Source organism: Microplitis mediator, chromosome 7 (assembly GCF_029852145.1).
Source record: "Microplitis mediator isolate UGA2020A chromosome 7, iyMicMedi2.1, whole genome shotgun sequence".
NCBI classification, from domain to species: domain Eukaryota; kingdom Metazoa; phylum Arthropoda; class Insecta; order Hymenoptera; family Braconidae; genus Microplitis; species Microplitis mediator.
The window spans coordinates 17,006,296-17,024,054 of record NC_079975.1 but is presented as its reverse complement, the minus strand read 5'-3'; the positions used below and the strand labels follow the sequence as shown (position 1 = coordinate 17,024,054).

General features: G+C 31.1%; 2 protein-coding genes across 3 annotated transcripts; one reads left to right on the top strand and one right to left on the bottom strand.

Annotated features, from left to right (window-relative positions):
* Nucleotides 1-577: 577 nt before the first annotated feature.
* On the bottom strand, nt 578-3,626 carry LOC130671454 (cell division cycle 5-like protein). Its single transcript, XM_057475352.1, has 3 exons — nt 3,462-3,626; nt 3,089-3,183; nt 578-2,997 (listed from the first exon to the last, which is right to left on the bottom strand). Exons 2-3 carry the CDS (start codon nt 3,131-3,133, stop codon nt 685-687), a joined length of 2,358 nt encoding a protein of 785 aa, XP_057331335.1. The 5' UTR covers nt 3,134-3,183; nt 3,462-3,626; the 3' UTR covers nt 578-684.
* Nucleotides 3,627-6,978: 3,352 nt separating this feature from the next.
* On the top strand, nt 6,979-13,728 carry LOC130671110 (zinc finger protein 729-like). 2 transcript variants are annotated; one of them, XM_057474813.1, is made up of 3 exons: nt 6,979-7,490; nt 8,259-8,635; nt 10,177-13,728. In XM_057474813.1, the coding sequence occupies exons 2-3, from the start codon at nt 8,292-8,294 to the stop codon at nt 13,136-13,138; spliced, it is 3,306 nt and encodes a 1,101-aa protein (XP_057330796.1). In that variant the 5' UTR covers nt 6,979-7,490; nt 8,259-8,291; the 3' UTR covers nt 13,139-13,728. The 2 variants fall into 2 exon arrangements, with proteins under 2 accessions (XP_057330796.1, XP_057330795.1); XM_057474812.1 differs by having other exon boundaries at nt 6,979-7,502.
* Nucleotides 13,729-17,759: the final 4,031 nt, after the last annotated feature.

The window sequence follows — 17,759 nt, the reverse complement described above, 5'->3', positions numbered from 1 at the left end:
TAAGTCGCAATTAAATTCCTGGATATTTTTAGAAATTCCCTGACATTTCCCTGTTGCATTAAATTTCCTGATAATTCCCAATATTCCTGGTTTTCCCGGTTTGTGCTCACCCTGTATAACTCAATTCTGAAGGAAGACTACGGCTGAAAATAGTTGCACATTGCTTGCTCAAGATCTGATCAAAGTTCGAAATTGACCTTAAGCCTTGAGCAGATCTTCAGCAAGCCACGCGTAAGTGCCTGCCGTAAATTACTGGTGCAAGAAATGCGTCAGAAATTTTTTTTTCAACTGCACCGTATCTAAGATATTTTCAATATTCTTTTGTAGAAGACCCATACGTAGAAAAATATACTAGTGAGTAAGGGTTTTGCTCGATGCACTTGCACCAGAATCTTCCTCAAGCATGTGTTACTTGGGCTGTATTGATTCTATTTTTTACAAGAGAAATTTTCGGAGCTGATTCGATTCAATTTTGTCGAAACTGTTCCTTTTATTAGGCTAATATTTTAACGCTTAAATTAGTGAGAATCTTATTTATTTAATTAAAATGATGAATTTTGAATGATAAAATTGTTTATTTGACTTTTTAGAATATTTATAGAAATTCGATTGGAATTACAAAATAAGTAGTCTAAAGAAGAATATAAATAATTGAAATAATATAAATTTTTTTGACTTTTTTTTCTAAATATCTAGTTGTTTCAGTTGATCTTGGAGGTTAGCGAAATTAGTTTGCAAAGCTTTTTCTCGTACAATCTGTTTATCAACATCATTCACCAGGGAATCGATACGACGTGGAATGGCAGCTTCTTCTTGAGTTTTCAAAAATTTAAATGTTGAAAGCTCAAGCTGTGCCTGTTCAATCTGATCTAACAAATCATGAAGTTGTTTCGTTAGAACTTGAGCCCGAGTTTGATACCCACCAGTCAAAATTTTAAGTTTTTTTTCCATTTTCGCTGCCCGTTTAGCTTCTCCTGTCATGTGTATGCGATTTTCCTCGAGTTTCCTCTCAAATGACTCAACTCGATCTTTTTTTGATGCCAAATTTGCGCGTGTATATCGCTTTTGGGTTTCCAAATAGAGAATTTGTGATAAACACTCTTCCCAAACAGTTGTATAAGCATCTAAACTAAGATCTCCATGTGCCATGCCATCACGTACCACTGCCATTTCATCTCCTAATAATTTTCGGGCATTATCTAACTCTTCTTTTTTAAAATCATGATATGGATGTTGTTCTAAATATAATTGTGCTTGTGATAAAGCTGTACTGCGTTTAGTATTAGGCTGTATGGGATTTTGCAGTGCATCATACTGCATCATAGTGATCATTTCTCTCTTTATTAATTCTTCAGCTCGTTGGAAATCAGTTAATGAAGCATCTGTAGATGTCCGTAAGATATTCATATTTATTTCGACTGGCCGAGGTAAATCTTTTTGTATAACCTGAGATCTTTTTTCGAGCTCTCGTTTTCGTAGCTCCAATAGTTCTTGTTGCTTCCGAGAATCAACATCTGCCTGATCTTCAATGAAACTACGATCTGAATGGTCTATCTCTTCATTGTTCGTTTCGTCTTCAGGAATGACTATTTGATAGTCATTTTTAGGTACAGGTACAGTACTAAAGTCAGCTTGCATTTGTCGTTTATTTTGTTTACGCAATACTAAAGCTTCAGAATTATCAAGATCATCATTTTGAATAATATTTAATTTATCGCGAATTGGTGCAGCTGATGAATCATTTGGGGTGTTACTCTGTGTTCTTACTGATCCTGGTGTACTAAATGTGTTGTTAAGAGGTGTACCATCGCTACGCTGTGATCTAAATGGTGTTGCTAAAATAGTATTTGGAGTGGCAATTGCCATAGGGGTAGGTACAACACTATTAAAATCAACATTATTTAAAGGAGTATTCAGTCCACCTTTAAGAGGTGTATCAACATGAGTTAAAGCCATAACATTTTGGGCTTCTTGAAGAACACGATCTGTAATTGCTGGGGTCCGTGGTGTTACAGGAACATTTGGAGTTAAAGAATAATTTGCTAACAAACTTTCTGATGCTGCTATTCCACTCTCACTAGCGATTTCCCGGCCTATTTCAGAAGCACGTCCGAGTTTTACTACCTGTTGAAGTTCCTGATCAGATATTTGAGGCTCAGGTAGCACTAATTTGCTCCTTTTCCGTAGTGGTTCTTCATTATTCAGCATTCCCATGGGTATATCATTTTCTTTACGTTGCTTAAGCTTTTGCTTATCTTTGCGGCGTTCTATTTCCTCTTTCTCTGTTCGCAATTCACCATCCAAGTGCTGCTGTCTCATGTGACTAAAATCAGCCGCAAGAGGATCAACGTGTTCGTTTGCGGTATCATAAAATCCTAAAGCAGGACGTTTTTCAAAGGGTATTTCAGAGTTGTAATTGACACCACGTTTTCGTTTATTTTTCTGCGATACTGTAATCCCAGCAGCCCGTAACTCTCGTCTTTTCTGAAGCGCAGCTAATCGCCTTGCTTCTTCTAGCTGTTTTTCTCGTGCTTTACGTTTAGCCTTTTTTCCTTGAGTGTTGGCCAGCCGAGCACGAGCTTCTGATAACATTTCCAACTCATCTTCATCCATATCTTTTGGATCAGGCCGTGCTGGCTTTGTTTCAGGATTAGGGTCTATTTCACCAGGCTTAAGTTTTCTTGGATCATCTATTCCGTCCTCACCTTCTTCCTTCTTTTGGGCTTGATCTAATAGATATTCATATCTTTCTAGACACTGAGCTGCTGTACGGCCAATTATAGGAGCGATAGTTCGCCACTGAGTGGGCATAAGTTTTGCTAGATGTAAAAGTTTTTCATCTTCTTCGCGGCTCCACTCGGTTTTTTTAATACTAGGATCAAGCCATTCGAACCATCGAGCTTTACATTGCTTCGCAGATTTACGATGCAGTAGTGATGCAATCCGACTCCATTGATTTTTCCCATACTTCATGACAGCGGCTTTGAGGATTTCATCCTAATTAACAAAAAAAAAAAAAAAAAAAATATTAACGAAAAAATTAATACATTTAAAATTTCTTTTTTAATTTTGTACACTTTTTCCTTACCTCAGTGTTTCGCCAAACCCCTCCTTTAATCATTATTCTCGGCATTTTGGACTTGAGTTGCTTACTGGTACCGGGTACAAGTTTATATACGTAACCTAAACAAGCATAAATGGTTTAATAAAAAAAAAATAAATACGAAATTCTTAAACATCAAATATTACATAATTTAATAAATGTGAGTTGGAAAAGTTAAAAATATACAATTCGTAAAAAAAAGGAACAATTAATTTTTTGATGGATTTGGATTATTTATAAAAACAATAAAATGTCGGACGTCGTCAAAAAGGATTTCATTTGATAAATAATAACTAGCATGAAATATTTAATCACTAAATAAACGAGTAAACACATGAAATAAAATATCAATTATTACCTGTGTAAAATATTGTTTTTTATTACAAGTTTTTAACTGTTAATGAACTTGATCCAAATAAAGTTATTTGAGTCCGAATAAGATTTTTATACTCATCTATATATCAAGTTTTATACGTTTTACAAACATTTGTTTTTTTTTTTTTTTTTTTTTAAACTCTTGCTGGAGAGACAAGGAACCTCGGAAATTGTTCCCACTACTGATTACTTTTAAACTGCGCATGCGTGACCTAATAGCCACTTTAGCTTGAAATTGACAGTAATTTGATGTTGAAATTACCTGAAATCTGCTGCCCGAATTTGCCGACAATTTTACAGCAAAAGTTGTAAAGAAAAATTTGCGGTTAATTTTTGCTCGATTAAGAGGTAACTTTTTTACTAGAAAAAAAAGTCGGTAATGTTCATTCTTACAATAACAAATTAAGGGTAACATCATTGTCTGACAGTAACACTTGTAGTCAAATTGAATTCAAGTTACAGACAATTTACTGTCAACTTGAAGGTAATTGCTTGCTCTTCAACACTTTCCTTTAAGTTGGCTTCAGAATACGGCCGTAGCTTGAATTTAATTTACGGTTAAGATGGCTATCAGGGTAATAGCACAGTTTGCTATAGCAACAGTTTACTTTACAAAAGTTTCCGTGAATATTTCGTCAAATTTCCGTCAACTTCGGACCTTTCCATTTTTGACGGCAATTTGAATACAACTTGCTACTCAATTTGACGTAAATTTACTACCCGAATTATAATGCAAATTCACTTCAAAAGTTGACTAGAAAAAAGTTATCGTAAATTTTCAGGCAAATTTTGATATCGATTTATTATTAATTTGACTTGAAAAATTGTAAAGTATTTTTTTACCCTCACCCTGATAGCCAGAGTTTCTGATCAGAAAGTTGGTGTACACGAGTTGCGACCAACTTGACGACAAGTTGTCGGCAACAGTTACACGAGCTGAAAGTTGTCGACAAGTTTCTCGGAAAGTTGCCGTCAACTCATGGAAATGCCAACTGTTGCGGCCAACTTGGCTATCAGGGCAAATTGTAGACATTTTTATGTATAAATTTGCTTACCTTCTGAAATGGTAAGAAAGAACATTACCGACTTTTTTTTTTTAGTAAAAATTTACCTTTAAATTGAGGAAGAATTAACCGCAAATATGTCTTTCTAACTTTTGCTGTCAAATTTTCGACGCAAAAATTCGGGCAGCAAATCTCAGGCAATTTCAACGTCAAATTACTGTCAATTTCAAGCTAAAGTGGCTATTAGGTCTCATTCGGGTAGTAAATTTATGTCGAAATGTAGAGCAAGTCGTATATAAATTTTCGTAAAGAACGGAAAAGTCCGAAGTTGACGAAAAATTCAAGGAAACTTTTGTAAGTAAACTTTGGCTAATGCAAACTGTGTTATGTCCTGGGAGGTTACTAGGATCGGAGCTGACGCCACCTCCTAGACAGTGGGCAGTTCGTTGTCACGTGGGACCAATTTTGAATTTGAAAACAGTGGTAAATTTATTGTTGACTATGATGATGATGATTATGATTATTATTTAACGAAATAATGAAATTATGGATAAGGATAGATGTAATTAATAAAATAACTTTTATCTGAAGACTGAGTTTTATTATAAAGTGTAAATAAGATTTGATCAGTAATAACAGTTGTGCTCGTCAATAGTTCTCGGAGAGAAGTGAAGTTACATCAGACGGCAGAAAGATCTCTGACTCTCCACTCTTCGACTTCTCCCACCATTCTCATGTTCACACACATACCCCTGATTAAAAAAGTGAATTGAAAAGTATTGAAAATTATCTCAATTCTTTTCAATCCCTCGGCGGTTTTGGAAAGTATTGAATGGAATTGAAATTTCGATCGTTTGAATACTTTCCAATTCCAAAGTGGAATTCGAAAGTATTGAAAAGAATTCAATCTTTTATCATTCCAATTTAGGTATTGAGAAGGATTCGGAAAGATTCAAAAATTTCAATTCATTTCAATCTTTTTCAATCCCACTCATGACCCGAAATGTGAAATTATTTAGGTATTGAGAAGGATTCAGAAAGATTCAAAAATTTCAATTCATTTCAATCTTTTTCAATCCCACTCATGACCCGAAATGTGAAATTATTTAGGTATTGAGAAGGATTCAGAAAGATTCAAAAATTTCAATTCATTTCAATCTTTTTCAATCCCACACTTGATCCGAAATGTCGGATTATTTAGGTATTGAGAAGGATTCAGAAAGATTAAAAATATCAATTCATTTGAATCTTTTTCAATTCCTCGGAAGTTCAGAAATTCTTTTATTATTTTGGGATTGAAAAGTATTCATTTTATGTCAAAATGAATACCTTGGGGTATAGAAAGTATTCGAAAGGATTCATTTCTCATCTTTTTCAATACTTTTCAATTCACTTTTTTAATCAGGGACTTATGCAATATATGTACTTATACATATCAACGTTCTTTACTAATTATATACTTATACATTTATGCTTCCTACTAATACAAGTACACGATATGAGCTTACACGCGTCTACATTCTTTATTTATCCGTTCTATGACATTACTGATATTATTTATATTCCACTTTCCTGTACTTGAATACAATCTTTTAGTTAATTATTCTATATTTAATTATTTAGTACGATTGACATTATCATTTATCATGAAACACCATTATAATTATTCTAATGCTACCCTGATTAAAAAAAATGATTAAAAATGATTTCACACGTTAAATGTCCATAATAGACAGGATTAGAAATGATTTGAAGGATTAAAAAGTATTTAAAATGATTAAAAAACAAATCATTTTAAATACTTTTTAATCATTTTTTTTAATCAGGGTATATTTCTATTAATTTGGTTATTATACGAGTCATTCTTTATTTAATATGTATATATATTAACAATAATAGTTGAGTTCTTGTCATATGGTTTTCATTTATAAGTAACATTTATTTATTAAATAAATCCTTTTCTCATTTGTTTATAGATTATGCATTCATTTACAACCATATTTACAGTTAACTATAGAACAAGAGCCTATTCATGATTTTTATGCGTGTGTTTTGGTTAGGTTTCAAGTATCGGGTGACAGGAAACGTTCCAAGACCACTCAAACTGTATTTATATTTCTCTGAATACAAAATGAAGATTTATTTATCTATTTATTTAAAGTTTCTTATAATAAAAATATATAATTTAATAAGTATGTGCCACGACGATTTATTATTTAAATTATTGACTAAATATTGATAAGACGCAATAAGTGTTGTAAGATATTAATATATAATTTCAAATGAAATTTAAATGCGCGCCTATTTATAGATCTCAAGTTCACTAATTAATTAACAGGTAGAGGCACCTGAGGCCACTGAGGACATAACAGCTGTGCTACTAGGAACAAAATTTTTGGGTCTAAACATACACGGATAGATATGTGTACTTATTGGAATAGTACAGTTTTTTTAGTCAACGGTTGTTAATAAAGTTACTAGATAATTTGTGGGCTCGTCTTGTTTCCTTTGAGACGGAAATATAACGAATCTTATAAATTGTTTGTTTTAAAAAATTGAAATTTTTTTTTTTATTCCTATAGTTTATCTGTCTTGTGAAATAAATCTAAACAAGTTTTTTTTCTAAATTTTCATCTTACAAATGTGAATTTGAAAAAGTTTACAATGGTACGTATAGATAAGTCAACGTTTGTCAAGTGTGTAGACTGGCGCCGTTTTGTTATCCTTCATACGTCAACCATTTTGTAACCTTTATTTCTAATTTTTACGACCCCTCCAATGAAAAATAATGTAAAGTTGACGCTGCTCGCTTACTCTTACAATTATTCGAAGTATTTTTGGTTAGGTTGATATTATGTGTGTATAGTATGTAATTTTATCGAGTAAAGTTTACATCGGATAAGTGGACTAGTATAAAACCGAGTTTTTGGGGATTTTAAAAAGCCGACAAAATTGTTGCTGGTGATTCGTTAAAATGAAGGAGTGATACAACAGAAAAAACATTTGAGGTAACGACTCAGGTAAATAGTCAATAAATTTTAATTAATCTTAATCTAAATCATAGAAAACATGGCTACTCATGATCATTATGTCGAAAAAGTTGTTGCACAATAGGAGTGAATTGTTTTTTTTTTTTTTTCTTAGAAAATTTGTAGATCATTGGTCGCCATCCCGTGTTGCACCGGTCGTGGACATTATGCAACTTGTCACAATTAAAAATGTATCTCTATAACCTCTGTAGTCATAACCTATAGAATATAACCTAGTTTATGTCAACATTTAATTAAATTTAAAGTTAATTTTGTATGTTTCTCATTCCCCTGATGGAAATTTATCGGAATTTTCTCTGAAAATGATTCTGAAGTTAGCCGCCGTAAAAAAATTTTTGAATGTTTTTTAAAACGATAAATTATAAAAAAAAAAATATTTTTAAAAAATTTCACTTATAGACTTTTAAATTTTCTACATGTGGATTTTTTAGTATTTTTTTTTTGTAATTGATTTGCTGAAAAAAAAAAATTCGAAAATTTTAAATTGTCTGCTAACTTCAAGATCATTCTCTGAAAAACTCAGTTCTAAAGTTCTAAAAACTTTCTCAAAGTTCTAAAGTATTTTTCTGAGTTTTTCAGAGAAAAGTCCGAAAAATTTCCACCAGGGTCACTAACTAAAGTTTTAATGCTACTGAAATATTTTCGGAACAATACTTTCAAAGTGACGATCGCTGGGATGAAATTTCATCATTGGTCAAATTTTTCATTTTTTTTCGTTATTTTCAGTGATACCTGGGAAAAAAACGTATTTGTGACATCATGGAAGTCTCTAGTGATTTAACCCATCTTTGGGTAGAAGGTGTTGGAAATGTAATCCATGAAGAAGTGATATGTGGCCTAGAAGCTGACCTTGCTGACCAAGACAGTGAGGTAATTGGAGCTTGTGAAGAAGTGTGTGTTGAAGAGACTGTTCAAACAATTGCTGATTCTCATTCAACGACGCATAATTTACCATCAGACACTGAAATATTAATGGTACCCCAATCAAGTGATATAGAATCTATCTATATCGTACCGCAAGATCAAAGTCATGACTATTTAAATATACAAGTTACAGAAGAAGTCATCACTGATAATTGGGATCGTTCGGGACCAGATGACGGGTGAGTAATTTATTATTACATGGTGGCCACATTTCTGGATAACTTATAAATATCAGGGAATTATAAATATACTGGAAGAATGAAGGAAAAGTCTAAGAATTTCGTCACAAAACTGGAAAAATTTTTACTTTCTTTTCTTTTGACTGGAAAAATCCGATAAATTTTTTTTCTGTTAAAACTTTTAAAAAAGTGGCGCGGCGCGAATGCGACTGTAAATTCATCTTGAAATAAAATTAGTAGAAATTTATTCCAAAAGCAAAAAAATGAAGCTATTAGAAAAAAAAGTCTTAGTAGAACCCAATCGTCAAGATCTTCAAGCTATTGACATACATATTGACAAGTTAGAAAAACATTAAAATTATACATAAGTATTGAACTAATGAGTTTCACTATATTTATTATTTGCGTACTTGATTAATTTATATTAGTAAGAGAATAAGGAAAATTTGTTCCCGCCATATCTATGTGATAGAATTAGTTAATGTTATTGAATTTGGTATCATTAAAAAGGTCTTGACTTAAATTTGTGCCTTTTCATAGTTTAAACTCTTTTTAATTGTCAAGTATTGAGATAATTAGATTTATCTATATCATTCGAATTACATTTAAATTACGCGAGAAAAAATAAGATCGTAGTTATTTTCTTTAAATAAATTAATCCTTTAATTACTCTGTCACTAAATCTGACTGAATGTCATTGAATATATAGCTATATTATTTATATCGCGTTACTTATTCCAAAATGACAGATTTTTATACTCCCTTTTGGTTTTAGGAAGCTTTTCAAAGCCAACAAAGTGTGCATAGAAAAAAAAAAAATTCATTGACACAAAAAATCTTTACTCGCCTAAAGAAAATTTTTACTTACCCTAAGAAATTTTTTGCATTGTGAATTGAAAACAAAAATTTATTTAGAACTAGAAAAAATTACTTGGTGCAAGGAATTATTTCTTGACAAAAAAAATATTTTTATGCTCAAAGACAATTTTCGTATTTAATTGATGATGCATAAAATTCCTTGGTGCAAATTAAAATTTTTTGCGCCAAGAAATCCTTTTTTTCTGCGTATTTTATAAATTTAGTAGTGATATTTGGGCAGGCATGCAGTGACTGCAGGTTGCTCGTATTTTATTAATATTCTATGAAACGTTATTATTTATGAAATTTATGCTAGTGAAGATGAAAAATTTATTTATATTTTATTATTAAGTTATATAAAAATATAGATTTAAAATTAAAAATAAAATATTATTCATTTAATAAATAAAAAAAACCCATGATCATTGACAAATAATAAAATAAAGTTTCATTTAACGACAACGACTGATTATTTATTGAACTGACTTATACCATTTTATTTAAATTTAAATAAATATTTCCAATGATATAATATTACTACATATAGTCAGGGAATTTTTGAATTATTTGACCGAAATACCTGGAAAAGTCAGGGAATTTAAGTTTAAAAAATCTGTGGTCACCATGTATTATCTTCCATGACAAACAGCTTTACTTATTTAAATTTAATATTATATTTTTAGAGTTGATATCCCTGAGACAAAAGTATCGCATGATAATTTATTAGAGTACGATGACATGGAGATTCCAATTGAACAAGATCCTTACACTAACACACGACCTTATCCGTGTGATTTCTGCAGTCGGAGGTTCCGCAAAAAAGCAAATCTCATGAATCACATGACTTCACATCAAAATGATCGACCACATGGATGTAATCTTTGTGGTGCACGATATGTTCGTAAATGTGATTTGATGAATCACATGAAGACTCATGCATATGCACCACCTCGTGATGATTCTGACGATGATTTGAATGATGATGATACTCTTGCTTTAGAAGAAGAAGATATTGTAAAGGGCCGTCGTAAAAAGATTCAGTCTTTTGTACCAAGAAAGCGAAAAAGTAATACTACTGTTATAGCAAAACGTAACTTAGATACTGACGCTCTGAATAAATTAGATAAATTTGGTGGTAAATCTTATGAATACATCGACGAAGATATGCACCTCGTGGATGAAATGACAACACGTGGAGCAAATGCAAAAGCTTCGAGCTCACGATGGACGGAATCACTGATAGTTGGAGATTCTCAAGCACCGCGATGGCCCATTGCCGATCCTACAAAACCTTATGTTTGTCAGTACTGTGGAATGGGATTTGCTCGGGAGAAAGCTTTAGCATCACACTCTAGATTCCACGCTGGGGATAGTCCGTATGAGTGTTCTAATTGCAGTGATATGTTCTGGGATCCCAATGCTCTTCGTGACCACATGAGGGTAAAACATGGAATGCCATCAACTGACATAGAATACGATATAAATGAAACTTATGCTAATGATGAAAGATTTGGACAATTCTATTGTGATGTATGTGCTGTTGCATTTGATCGAATCGATCTACTTAAACGGCATCGTAAAATTCATGTAAAACAAGAGACAGAGGATGTAGAGGAAGAAGGATCAAATCAACACCATGTTTGCAATGTTTGTGGCGAGTGGTTTGAAGAGGCGCTCGCGCTTCTCGCACACGCTGAACTTCATGCTTCGAGATCACCGAGTCGTCGATGTCTTCTTTGTGGCGCGAGGTGTCGTGATGATGCTGAAGTTGCTGAACATGTCCGTCAGAATCATGCAGATGATGCTCCACCAAATACATGTACACTTTGTGGGAAAACATGTAAAGATAAACGAAGTTTATTGAAACATTCTTGGGTTCACAACGCTGATAAAACCTTCGGTTGCACCAAATGTGGAAAAAGTTTCCATAGTAAAGCTCGACTTCGGCGGCATATGGTGTCGCATCGCAATAAAATGGTTGCTTGTGATGAATGTGGTGAAGAATTTCCCGATGGACGTGCTCTTGTTAGTCATCGTCATTCACACAATAAGGAATTGGGTGGAAGAACATTCCCATGTCGAGAATGTGGTAAAACTTTTGGTAGTCGTAGTTCCCAGCAAATCCATATACGAATTCATACTGGCGAGAAACCGTATGGTTGTCGTTTTTGTTGGAAGGCTTTTGCTGATGGTGGAACATTGAGGAAACATGAAAGAATTCATACCGGTGAAAAACCGTATGGTTGTGCAATTTGTCCTCGAGCTTTTAATCAACGTGTCGTTCTTAGGGAACACGTGCGTGCCCATCATTCGGGTCCCGATCCAAAATATCACGGAACTTTAACGCCATTTTATTGCAAAGTTTGTGGCGGTTCATTTGCTACTTCTGAAGAAATTGTCCTTCATATAGTTCAGCATTGTGATGATAATACAGCACTCCGACGACAACCACAGGTTGGACCAAGAAAATATAAGCGAAGACGTAAACTTAAGCCTCATGAGTCTCCTCTTCCAGTTCTTACTTCAAAGTCCAATGAAAATTTTAATACATTAGAGCTGGGGTCAGAATCTGATGATAATACAAAAAGAAAGCTTGGAAGAAAAAACAAACAAAATCGTTCAAATGTTGAGGAAGGATATCAGAATGTTTTAAAAAGTTTTGAAAGTTCTTTACAAAATATTAATTCGATAGTTAATAATTCGAAGACTTTAAATTCAGGAAAATCAAAACTTGGGAAAAAGAAACTGAAGAAAGATGATAAGAAAGTTACTGAAACTCAATCACAGGCTCATCCTGGTCGACCGCGAATGATACATACCCAAAAAACAAGAGTACCTGTTGAATTAGGAACTGATGGAGCAAAAAAAGGACAAAAAACCAAAACTATGGTCACTCGAACACCCAAAGTTATGCCTGCCGAACATAAACTTGGGATATTTCCCGGTGGTGAAAGAAATCGTCCAAGAACTAAAAATGTCAGCTATCATAGTGACGGTAAATTTCAAATTACACCTGCGACATTTCCAAAGCCGAAAGAATCATCTGATGATCTTTCGACAGCTATACAATCAATTACTCCAGAAAACATTAAAATGGAATTAATCGCCTCGTCAAATAAATCATCAAATAATTATGAAAGTAACAATGGTAATATTGAAAGTATAGGCAGTAAACAAGAACCAGTATCGAAAAAAAAAGTAACTGCTAAAGGTAAGCCTGGAAGACGAGCAGTAAAACAAGTAACGATAAAACAAGAACCTCAAGAAGAACCTGAAGAGATAATTGAAGACATACATAATAAAAATAATGAAGAATTCGCATCATCAGCGATTTTCAATCAACCCGAAATCGATGGCAACAATATGGAAGTTGCATTTGAAGCCAATGTAGTTGCAGATGAAGAAGAACATGAAGCAATACTTCCAGATTTGGATAATGTTAATCACACTGAAACCTTAACCAATAAAGTTAAATTAAGTGTTAAAGTTGAATCAACAACGCCGCATCAACATCTTATATCGAATGTTACTGATGATGTTCCTGAAACTATTATACCCGATGCTATTGAGTACACATGTGAAATGTGCTCTGCCGTATTTTCAAGCCGCAATGAGCTTTTAAATCACGTACCTATACACATTTGATTTGATTTATACGTTTAAATGTTCTCAAGTTTCATCTATACTAGTTTTATCAGTCCAGGTTTGTTTTGTTTTTTTCTTTTATCACAAGAATATATATATATATATATATATATATAATATATAAATTAGGGTGTGTCAATAAACAACTTTTATTTTTTTTTTTTTGGTACCACCGGAAATTGGTAAGAAATGTCAAAATAAAAATTTTGTCAGAAGATCGGCGCTTAAATTCCAGTTTCAGATGTAGCTCATCGCGATTTTTGATTTCCCATTTAAATAACATGGGAAAAATTTTTTTTAAAGTTAGGAATTTTATCACTCACCAGGGAATCAGTGTATTGTAAAAATCAATAAATATTTTTGTTAAAAATGGAACGCTCTACAAAAAATGTATTGTTATTTTTCGGTAACTTTAATTTTTAAAAAGTTATTCGAGGTCAATGTTGGATTCATAGTAAATTTTAGTATTATTAGGCTTTTTCGGCGAAACTATCAGACTTATCTTAAAATGTTATATGACCTTTTTTGTAGATCATTTCATTTTTTACAAAGTTTTCAAAATTCTTGAAAGCAAAATTATGGTCGATGTTATTTACTTATTTGCGTTAAAAGTAAGTAAATAACATCGACCATAATTTTGCTTTCAAGAATTTTGAAAACTTTGTAAAAAATGAAATGATCTACAAAAAAGGTCATATAATATTTGACGATAAGTCTGATAGTTTCGCCGGAAAAGTCAAATTATACTAAAATTTACTATGAATTCAATTTTGATCTCGAATAATTTTTTAAAAATTTAATTTATCGAAAAATGATAAGACATTTTTTGTAGAGTGTTCGATTTTCAACAAAAATATTTATTGATTTTTCCAATACACCGATTCCCTGGTGAGTGATAAAATTTCAAACTTTAAAAAAAATTTTTTCCCATGATATTTAAATGAAAAATTTTAAAATGTGATGACCTTTGAAACTTGAATTTAAGAGCCGATCGTCTGACAGAATCTTTATTTTGACATTTCCTATAAATGTCTGGTGGTGCCAAAAAAAATAAAATAAAAAAATGATGTTTTTCAACACACCCTAATATATATACTATATGAGTCATTAGAAAAGTACGTAGACTAGCTTATAAAAAAGGTGCAGGACAAAAACATTTTCTGCTCGTTATTTTATTAATGAAATTTTTTTATGGGATTCCAGTGAGTTTTTCTGATAAAAGTTCAACTTTATTTTCGTTTACTATAATGTTAATAACACTAATAATAAAAGTAAAACTTTAAACCTTTGTATTTGTCATAGTATATTAATTTATCAATGACTTTAAAAATATGCTTGCTATTTTTTTTATCAAAGCTGTATACAACATTTGTGTATAGTTAAATATAACTAAAAATTTGATGTTCCGATGAGTCCAATATCTTATGTTATGAAAGCGAATAAACTTGTACATTTGTTCATAAATACAAGCATTAAATAATAGACAAACATGAATATGTAATTTCATAAGTGGATTTAGATTAAAAAATAAATCTTTTTTTTATGTCTCAAGTACAGTTTGTAAAGTGAGGTGAAAAAAATTTATTGCGCTTTATACTTTTTGTCAAGTTGATAAAATATCTATAATTTCCTTGACTTTAATTCGTTTTACAAAATGCTAATGAACGAGAAATCAATTGGTAAAATCTCGCAAAAAATTGAAAATCTAGATTTCTTAATATGTAATTTTTTTTAGCTCTGAAAAATTTAGTTAAACTAATGTACAATTAATACAATTAACGTTGTATCGGGTAAATTATAAGAATATAAAACATAATCTAAAAGAAGTCTTTTCTTTTTTTTGTTACGTTATTGAATTCAATTAATTTTTAGTTGATATCTATTATTTTTTACATCATTTCATCTCCCGCTTCCTTTCATTGCTGCGAAATAAATTTAAAGAAAACTATGGCTACCAACTACGAACATTCCGTTTCATAATATATATTTAATTAATTTATAATGTAAATGTGAAATTAATGTAGACAATGTAATCTTGTTTGCGCAACTTTATACTATTTATTATTATAAATTTGTGTCAATAATTTGTTTCAATGATGAGCGTGATAATAATAAATCTATTTCTATCATATGTAAAATGATGAATTTTAAAATTCGTTTATGATAAATCAAACAATAATTATAATTATAAAATAAAATTTTGCCTTAATTGTATAACGAATATAAAGATTTGAGATATAATATAAATCATTACTGATGTCAAAGTTACTGGCATAGAAAACAAATATGTACATAAAAATTCATATAAGTTATGTATTTGGATACTTAAAACAATTTAATGCTTCTTTGATATATAAAATGGATAATTTTGGTTTTATAATAGTGACAAAAAAAATAATGAAATTTTACAAACATTCAAGTATTGAAAATATATCTTTCATACTTAATCGCTTTAATAAATATATATTTTAAAAAACTAGATATTAGAAAAATAAAACAGTTCATGATATATTAATTGGATTGTAATGAAACCATGAGTTTGTAAGTAATTAATTATTTTAATTACACAAATGATGTTAAAAAAAGTAATCGATAGTGAATAGTAATCTATGTTATATGGTAGAATTTTAATCAATATTAATATATATACAAATTTTAAGTTAGATATAATTTTATTATCGTTGAAGTAAAAAGTTCTATAAATACAGTAGTAATGTAATCTATAGAATTATCTTTAAATTAGAAAATATAATGAAAAATGATTTTAAATAAAATATGTATGAAGATTTTGTCACTTTAACATTTAATAAATAATAATAATAACAATGACAAAAATTTTTAAATTATATTAAATTAAATAGTGGATTGCACGTATTACAAGATGGCCAAATTTCTGGAAAACCTGGAAAAGTCGGGGAATTTCGTTTCAAAGCTGGAAAAACTTTTACTTTATTTTTTTTTGACTGGAAAAATCCGATAAATTTATTTTTCTGTAAAAACTGTTCAAAAAGTGACGCAACGCAAATGCGATTGTAATATCATCTTGAAAAAAAATTAGTAGAAATTGATTCCAATAGCGAAATTATGAAGCAGTTAGAATTTAAAAAGCTGTTAGAAAAAAAAGTCTTAGTAGAAACCAATCTTTAGGAACTTGAAGCTATTTACATGCATATTGACAAGTTAAAAAAAACATTAAAGGTATACATAAGTATCAAGGTGTTTCGAAAAATAACAAATTGCACGACTCTTAATGCGAAGCATTACAGTGTGCTTTATAATCGAAAAATTCTGTTTGCCCTTTTTTCTCTACTGTTTTTTTTTCTTCTCGGAAATAGGTTATATAATAACATGGAAAAAATTTTTTTTGCGTCTTCTGATTTTTAAAAGTAGCTAACGATGCATCATAGGAATAATTGGCAGGCGTACTTTTGTAGGTAATTGAATGCTCTACAAAAAAAGTTTCTTATGATTTTTTTATAAATCTATTTGTTCAAAAGTTATTTAAGGTTGAAGTTGGATGTATATTAAATTTTGAGATCTTTTTTCTCTTCCGGCGAAACTATCAGACTTATCACAAAATATGATAGGACCTTTTTTGTAGACAATTTTATTCCCTAAAAGTTATTTCCAATCAAGTTTTTTCGAATTCCGAATCGTTTTCTAGTTATTTTCATTTTAATGTTAAGCTCATAAAAAAAATAGTCTTCTGATCGATTTTAAGAGCTTGACATTAAAATAAAAATAACTAGAAAAAAATTCGGAATTCGAAAAAACTTTATAGATAATAATTTGTAGGAAATAAAATTGTCTATAAAAAAAGGTCCTATCATATTTTGTGATGAGTCTGATAGTTTCACCGGAAGAGTAAAAAGATCTCAAAATTTAATATGAATTCGACTTCAACCTCAAATAACTTTTGAACAAATAGATTTATCAAAAAATCATAAGAAACTTTTTTTGTAGAGCATTCAATTACCTACAAAAATACGCCTGCCAATTATTCCTATGATGCATCGTTAGCTACTTATAAAAATCAGAAGACGCAAAAAAAATTTTTTCCATGTTATTCTTATCACTGTAAAAAATCACCGGGGTAAGTCCAAGCGGTGTAGGTGTTAAAATTATCGATGTTAAATTTACCCCCGAAAGTGGTGTGAAAATAACGCCGCCATCGGTGTAAATATTCTGTACCGGTGTTAAAATAACGCCACCACCGGTATAAATATTCTAGACCGGTGTTAAAATAACGTCGCCGCCGGTGTAGATATTCTTTACCGATGTTAAAATATTTTATTGTGTGAATATTTTTACTTACTCGATCACTATACTAGTTGATAAATGATATTTTTTATTAATTTTCATAAAGAACTGACATTTTTTGTGTTTTATAATCTTTAAAGTTAATACTCCAATCGGACGCAATTTACCCCGCTTTTACACCGGTATTTTTAACACCGGTGTATTACTCCTCCTACACCGGTGTAATTTCATTTTTACACCGGGCGGAGTTAAAACGAGTCCATTTTTAACACCGCTCTTTTTACAGTGTATGGAAAATAGAAAAGTGCAATGCGGAACCTCTTAATGTTAATATTAAGAGTTCTAATTTTCATAGGCGTCT

Coding starts and splice junctions, on each gene's coding strand:
- LOC130671454 (XM_057475352.1), bottom strand. CDS start 3,133: ATGCCGAGAATAATGATTAAAGGAGGGGTTTGGCGAAACACTGAG. Junction 2,998..3,088: donor GGGTTTGGCGAAACACTGAG/GTAAGGAAAAAG, acceptor TTTGTTAATTAG/GATGAAATCCTCAAAGCCGC.
- LOC130671110 (XM_057474813.1), top strand. CDS start 8,292: ATGGAAGTCTCTAGTGATTTAACCCATCTTTGGGTAGAAGGTGTTGGA. Junction 8,636..10,176: donor CGTTCGGGACCAGATGACGG/GTGAGTAATTTA, acceptor TTATATTTTTAG/AGTTGATATCCCTGAGACAA.